Here is an 8,100-nt window from a genome sequence, read left to right as displayed (position 1 = left end):
TTATTATATTATATTTTATTCTATTCTTAGTTATATTTTATATTTGGCTTTTTTAGAGAATTTTGATACTTTTTTTTTGTGTTCGATTGTAGGATAAGAGGAATACACTTTTCCTCAAAAAAGTGACGAAACAAAGGAATTTGGAGTGATTTCAATTGGAACTGATTTCTAAGGAAGTGAAGTTGATCGTGTTAAATTTTCAGCCCTTAATTCTTAACCGTTTGATCGTGACAATTAAATGAAGACAAATGCAATATGTTGGCAGATTAACATTTTGAGCTTGCATGGGCCATAAGTTATTGACGTTTTTGTGAAAAATTTCCTTCTACAACATTGATGAGGACTTCTTATTTTTTCCATTGACATCTTTTTGGGCATTTTATATGCTGTCCTGGCCAGTCAACGGAATGAATCTTCATAGAATTGAAGTTTTAATCAGAATAGGAATGTAATTATAAGATATATTATTTTATTTGATTTTTCAGATTTATTATGAGACCTAATTTAGACAAGATACTGATTTCCTAAGTTTTTATATGTAGAAGAGCCTCGCTTTGGGGTTGAGGACGTGTTTTGGATATTTAGAATATTCCCTCTTACCTTAGTATAAAAATATCGATATATTCAAAAAAACATTATGATTATGTTTAAATAATTCTCTTTTTGCCTTAACATGACTATGTAGTTTATTTTCAATTTACTTATAATGTTAAATTGGTTAATGCTCCTTATGGTTAGAAATTGTAAGTTCACTTAAGACAAATATCACGCTCTTATGAATTGCATGCTTTTTAAAAAGGTTTTCTCTCTATATGCTTTTTCCTATTTATGACTTTTATATTAGATAAATAAATCAAAAGAGATTAAAAGACGAAATTAGCACGAGTGTGTAAATATAAAAATAACAATAATGTGTAGAAATCATTTTATTTTTAAATAGAATGATGCTAATCCTTCTAAAGACATGACCACGTGGAACTTCAAATCTTTCATGCCAATACTATTTTCTTTGTAAAGAATATAGTGAGCGCAAGTTGAAATGAATTATTTCGTTGTTTGTAGGGCAATGATCAACTAAAGTACAAGCATTATTGGCCATGAAAACATAAATAATATTAGGAAAATAGGGATGGGTCCCATCCCTCCAGAGTGGGTCTTGGGCCCTCACCTCAACTTCAAACCCGATCATCAACTCGTGAATGATGGGCTTCACACTTTGTACGTGCCATGATACAGCCAAAAAGGGAAACACTTACGTCATTTTCAACCGAAGGGTTTAAAGGATCAGAAAATCGAAAATAGTTCGAAAATCATCTCCAACCTAGGATCAGACCAAAAAGCTCGTAGGCTCCACTGGACAAAAAATGGCCAAAGGGCCAACTAGCAAGCCCAAAGGAGCTAGCCAGCCAGCCGACCTGAGGCGGGGCCAGAATTTGAGAACCAACGGTAACTAGCTGAAGTCAACTAACCGTTATTTATTATTATTATTATTATTTTACAGTTTTTTTTTTTTTCAAAATTTGTTTTAAAAATTGTAAAAATTCTTTTTTTTTCCCTTTATAACTTCTTAAACCATTAAACATTACATAACATTAAGTAACATTAAACAATATTAAACAACATTAAACAACATTAAATAACGTTAAACAACATAAAAATTAAACATTTAACAACATGAAACTTAAATAACATTTTTAAAAACATTTAACAATATAAAACTTAAACACCTACTCCATGCTTTTTATGGCCCAAAGATGTGCAACAAGATCCTGTTGTAGGTAATTGTTTGTGGCATGGGAACGTATCATTCTATAGCGCCTCATATACTCATTTAAAGAGATACTATCAGTTATTTGATTGAAAGCATCATATATATTTTGCATGAGCCTTTCTTAACCTATTTGGATCGTATTGGTCATCATCGGACTCTCCATCAATATACCCATCTCACTCATCCTCCACAATCATGTTGTGTAATACGATGCAAGACATCATGATGGAGTCCAAATTTTCTCGACTCCACCCTCTTGCTGGTTCACTGATGATCTTCCACCGTGCTTGTAAAATACCAAAAGCTCTCTCAACATCTTTCCGGTATGCCTCTTGGTGTAAGGTAACCAGCTTTTAGGCGTCATTCGCAGGGTTTGGAATTGCTTGGACAAGTGTCGCCCTCTTTAGGTAGATGTCATATGCTAAGTAATACCTCATATTGTACTGACAATCGTTGATGTAGTAGTCAAGTTGAGGTGCTTTACCTTCCGTCAAGCTATTGAAGATGGGTGAACACCCAAGAACTGTAATGTCATTTTAGGATCCAGGGACTTTAAAGAAAGTATGTCAGATCTATGTGTCATACGAGGTAACCACCTTTAACACAATAGTTGACTTTCTTAACCTTCTACTGAAGCCTTCTTGCCATCCGGTGGGACAATTCTTCCAATCCCAATGTATGCAGTCTAATGACCCTATTATGCCTGGAAACCCACGGTCTTCAGCTTTACGAATGAGCCGATCCAGATCTTCTTGATTTGGCTCGTAGAGGTATTCATCTTTAACAATTGTGTCACAGAATTCAGCAAGAGTATCAAGGCATGTAGACTCAGACATACCGTGGGCTTCATCCATCGAATCAACTAGGGAGCCATAGGCCATCATTCAGAATGCAACAATAACCTTTTGATGATGTGAGAAACTATGGTGGCTTGCTATGTCATGCTTCTGTCGAAAGTATGGATTGACATGTTGGACATCACGAAGTAAACGCTCGAAGACATGACGCCTCATCTGGAAGCGACGTCTAAAATCCTCTTCTGTGTACACCGTGTTAGGGTTGAAGTAGTTGTTCATCAGATTGGCATGGGTCATCGCTCTGTTTTATGGTTTGTAAGAACGACCAGCAACAGAGCCACCCCATTAAGGTTGTTACTCAGTTGACTGACACATGATGCGAGAATTAAACGCACACAAATTAAACCCTCTTGTGACAATTGTAGTATAGATATAAGTAGGGATCGTTCTGGACCGGGGATTAGGAGGGATTGTTAATCACTTGGATTTGACTCAAAAACGTAAAAACAAAGTTAAAAACGTTCACAAAGACTCAAAGGACTCAAAACTGCCTAAAAACACTAACTAGGCAGTTTCTGACCTTAAACCCAATGTTGGACGAATTTAAGATTATGGTTTGATTCAAACGTAAAAACACAATATAAAACACTATACTAGACTCAAAGAATGCAAAACTAAACTTTAAAATACTAAAACAAACCAAAAGACTCAAACATCACCCAAAACACTCAAAACTGCCTTAAAATCACTTTCTGGGCAGTTTTGAGCACTTTGGTGAATTTGGACGAATTTGTGTAACAAGTTGAATCAAAACTCTTATAAACACAAACTAAGACACTTTCTAACTAAATTAGACAATAAAATAAAGGGGGATTGAGTTTTGGACGAAATTAAATTAAATGTACAGATTCAAATTAAAACAGATAGTAAAGATGAAATTGATGGAATTGAATGGATGGGAACCTAGCTAAGGGGTTCATCTCCATACATGTTATACTTGCATAATAAAATGATTTCCAATTGTATTTCAATAAACCATGAAACTCTCAACACCCCAAGTTAACCGTGATGCACTAATTAACCTTCAAATCTTCCTAACGTTATTGAATTGGATGGGTTAGCGCATACGACAATTCAAAACATTCCCCACAAGTCCCCTACATGAATGCATAATAGAGATACAAGCAAGAATCATTATGCTCTATGAAAATTATAAGTGTTGACGAGGCATTCGTTACTATGGAATACGCATGAAACTTATGCCAAGAATTCGTTTAACGCGATTGTTTATAAGCAACCTCCACTACTTGTGAATGTAAGTTCGTAACTATTAGGTGAAACTCACTTATATTCTAGCGTCATATTCATGCATGAAAATTAAGCGTGCACTCTCAATAAGCATACATAAAGAAGTTTTCAATCAAACAGTTAAACAAATTGAATCCACAACTTATGAAACGCAATTAGAAGTAATCAAATTAAAATGCAAGCATAAACATATATTTCGAATCACCCCCTAACCAAGGGGGCTTTAGTTCCTCATAACTTTGAAATCAAAGAAACACCTAAACATTCCAACAACTCAAACTTGAATTGTATGAACGTTTAGGCACTCTTCTCTTCCATTCCTCATACGTACAAAACAAAGAGAATTGAATTTAAACATTGAAATCAAAGAAACACCTAAACATTCCAACAACTCAAACTTGAATTGTATGAACGTTTAGGCACTCTTCTCTTCCTCGTTGTTGTAGCACAAGGTCTAAGGTGAGGTTTGATGGTGTGAATGGTTTGGGGAGTGGTGTTTATGGAAGGATGGTGTTTGGATTGTAAGGGAAAGGCACGGCAAGGGTGTTGTGGTTTGATGTCTACATTCTGAAAATGGAAGAGTTTGTGACTGAAATGCGTATGAATGAGAATGAATATGGAAGAGTGTATTGTGTTGTGAATGGAATGCCTGAATTGTGGCTGCAATGGATGCTTATTTATAGGTGAAATGGGGGGAACATGACAGCTAGGAACTTGGTGGAAATCTGGAATGGTGATGGGAGATGCATGTGGCTGATTTATGCATGTGATTAAAGGGTGGAAATGCATGTCCAATGAATATGTGGCTGCATGTGTAAGGGGACAATCTGGAAATGAAGGTGAATGTGCTGATTTGTGGTGCAATGATGAAAGGCAAAGTGCATGTGCAGAAATGATAAAGGGGGAAATGCATGTGGCTGCAATGGTAAAGGATGGGAGTGCATGTGCAATGTTTTAATGAATTGGGAAAGCATGTGCAAAAGGGGAATGCATGTGGCTGCAAGGTATGAATGATTATGAGTATGATAAGTGATAAGTGTATGGTTATGATAAGTGATAAGTGGTTATGATAAGTGATATGATATGTGGTGATGATAAGTGATAAGTGTATGGTTATGATGAGTGATAAGTGATAAGTGTATGATAAGTGATAAGTGATAAATGTATGATATGTGGTGATGATAAATAATGGGAAAACATGTGGATTAGGTTGTGAAAGCATGTGAATGCATGTGTTGATGAATGGGATTGTGGAGATGCACGGCATAAGGGAATTGGAAAGGTTTAAATGTCCTAAAACTAAAGGGAACAAGGTTCCAACACTTTGGTCTTCAATTAGGTCTTCAATTTCGTCCAACACTTTGGCTCCAAGCATAAGCTATCCATCCTTAGCCCAAAAGTGCTCCAAAAGTCTCCAAAATGCATCTTTTTGCTCCTTTAGCCCTTTGGACCTACAAACACACGAAAATAGCTTAAAGTACTAAAATAACTAAAGAAACATAATGTAAATGCACGAGAACAAGCCATTTAAGTCGCATGAATATGCTCCTATCAACACACCATGGCTGCAGCCATGACTGCCACATATTGTGTGTTTCGTCTCATTTGCACCCATTTTTCTTCCCATTTGGAATTGGGTGATGACCCCCAGTTGGAATCTGAAGAGGATCCAAAGTTGGAATTCATTGCAAACTTGAATTGAAATAGATTGAATTCAAAGGTGTGTGAATTATAGCCCAATATCCACCCTATTTGTAGCCCAAAAAAATTCAAATCTAACGGCTAACTGAAGTCATGTTCACGTCACTTAGCCGTTGGATTTGAATTTAAGTTATAGTTTTTAAATAATAAATTATGTTTGGCCCTTGGTTGGAGATAGTAAGAAATATGACCTTGTACTGTTCATTAAAATATTAATTTCTTGGAGGGTCAGATGGCTAAAACAAGTCATCTGGCCAACTTTCGGTTGGAGATGGCCTTAATAACCGAAACAGTTAAATATAGAGATGTCCAGAATTATAGTATTGTAAGAAATTATTTTAAAATAAACAGTGTTAGGCTATATTCATATACCATCTCTAATAAAATGGATATAGTTTCCTCAATAATTTATTAGTTTTAAGTTTATATTTTAAATTTATTGGTTAGTTTAATTAAATTATTGTTGGTGGTTTTCAAATCTAGCTGTCATTGTTCTAAAAAATCCTGTCTAGCCTTGGTGGCTGGCCACCGCCCCCGATTAACGCCTAGGTGTGACATCCCACATAGTCCAGGGGAGTGATCCTTATATGTATATTCTCATCTCTACCTAGCACGAGGCCTTTTGGGAGCTCACTGGCTTCGGGTTCCGTAGGAACTCCGAAGTTAAGCGAGAAGGGGGCTAGAGCAATCCCATGATGGGTGACCCACTGGGAAGTTGCTCGTGAGTTCCCAAAAACAAAACCGTGAGGGAATGGTAAGCCCAAAGCGGACAATATCGTGCTACGGTGGTGGAGCGGGCCCGGGAAGTGATCCGTCCCGGGCCGGGATGTGACAAATTGGTATCAGAGCCTAACCCTGGCTGCGTGTGTGCCGACGAGGACGTCGGGCCCCTAAGGGGGGTGGATTGTGACATCCCACATAGTCCAGGGGAGTGATCCTTATATGTATATTCCCATCTCTACCTAGCACGAGGCCTTTTGGGAGCTCACTGGCTTCGGGTTCCGTAGGAACTCTGAAGTTAAGCGAGAAGGGGACTAGAGCAATCCCATGATGGGTGACCTACTAGGAAGTTGCTCGTGAGTTCCCAAAAATAAAACCGTGAGGGAATGGTAAGCCCAAAGCGGACAATATCGTGCTACGGTGGTGGAGCGGGCCCGGGAAGTGATCCGCCCCGGGCCGGGATGTGACATAGGTGTTTGAAAATTAAGAAATGGCACATAGACCTACTTACGCGTCTGCCTTGCTCGCTTAGGCACCCGCCTAAGTCGCGACTTGCACTTAGGCAGAAAATTGATAACTTTCATTTTGCATTTTATTTTATTCAATAAAATGTAAGAGACTTGTTGAATACTTTGAAGAATAATCATTATATACTTGTTCCCCATGTGTTTATTATATAACTTTATACAATTATTTATGTTTAAGTATAAATAGACACTTATTTAAATAATATATTAATAAATTCACTTAAATCCGCCTAGTTCCTTAAGCGATATGCTCTAGCCCACTGCCCGACTAGCGCCTAGCGTCCTTTAGAACCTTGCTATCTGTTGAATTCAAATTAATTATTGCAACCGAGGAGCTTGGTTGCAAAAAAGAGCTGGGAGGGCGCTACATTTGGCTAGCCACCCTGATACCCCTTTGACCAAATAATGGTTTGGTGAGCTCTATAGAAACATAGCCCAACCATCATGAGTTGGAGATTGATTTTTTAGACCAATCAGACCTTCTTGCTTTTTTATTTTTAGCCTTCTCCATTACAATTTACTTTATACAAAACAAGAAACTGGACGCACGTCCCTCACCATTCATTCATTCATACGTATATATCCAAGGTCACTGCACTAGCTCAGAAAAATTATGTGGTATATTTTTCATTTGATTACATATTTGGTTTGGTTTTCTTAAATAGTTGGATTTCATTTGGCCTTATTAAGTTTGTACATTCAGATCGTACTCATTATCTCATATTCTTTCGTCGGAGAGAGAGAAATCAAACTAATGACTTCGGATGCAAAACTAAATGATCATAACAACTTTAAACTACAAACTCATTCACCTCTACTCTCAAAAGCATGTATCAATTTCCTTGAAAAAAAAAGTTGCATAATAATTTTGACTTGTGTGAGTCCATTTTCAAATTGGAAATAAAATAAAATCTAGGGTTACCTTATCTTTCTCTCTTGTTTTATTTTCCCCGAAAGAAAAGGCTAGAAGATTAGTTTAGATTATCTTGTTAAGATCCCTTATATTCAAAGCAAAAAAAAAAAAAAAAAAGGGTCAAATCAAGTTCCCAGAAGGATAGAGGATTAGGATTAGGATTAGGATTAGGATTAGGAGGCATATTGCAAGGTACGTACAAGTGTACAACACATGAAGCATGTGTGCCCGATAAGTCACGAGTTTAGGTTAGCCACTCCCGTGACAAACATTATTATGCTTATGTAATAACACAATTTAAGCTCCATATAATCAAAATTTTGAGAAGGATTCGCTACCGTTCGAATTATTCGTTCTATTTCT

At 36.9% G+C, this 8,100-nt stretch overlaps 1 protein-coding gene across 1 annotated transcript; it reads right to left on the bottom strand.

The window, feature by feature from the left end:
- Positions 1-2,124: 2,124 nt before the first annotated feature.
- Positions 2,125-2,652, bottom strand: LOC125478994. Its single transcript, XM_048587940.1, has 2 exons — positions 2,357-2,652; positions 2,125-2,266 (listed from the first exon to the last, which is right to left on the bottom strand). The coding sequence occupies exons 1-2, from the start codon at positions 2,650-2,652 to the stop codon at positions 2,125-2,127; spliced, it is 438 nt and encodes a 145-aa protein (XP_048443897.1).
- Between the last annotated feature and the right edge of the window lie 5,448 nt (positions 2,653-8,100).

Source organism: the organism of the source record quoted next, unplaced genomic scaffold (genome assembly GCF_019419815.1).
Source record: "Pyrus x bretschneideri cultivar Hongxiangsu unplaced genomic scaffold, Pyrus_bretschneideri_v1 Contig27, whole genome shotgun sequence".
Classification (NCBI taxonomy): Eukaryota; Viridiplantae; Streptophyta; class Magnoliopsida; order Rosales; family Rosaceae; genus Pyrus; species Pyrus x bretschneideri.
Note: the sequence above shows the minus strand (reverse complement) of the source record. Positions and strands in the feature narration are given on the sequence as shown.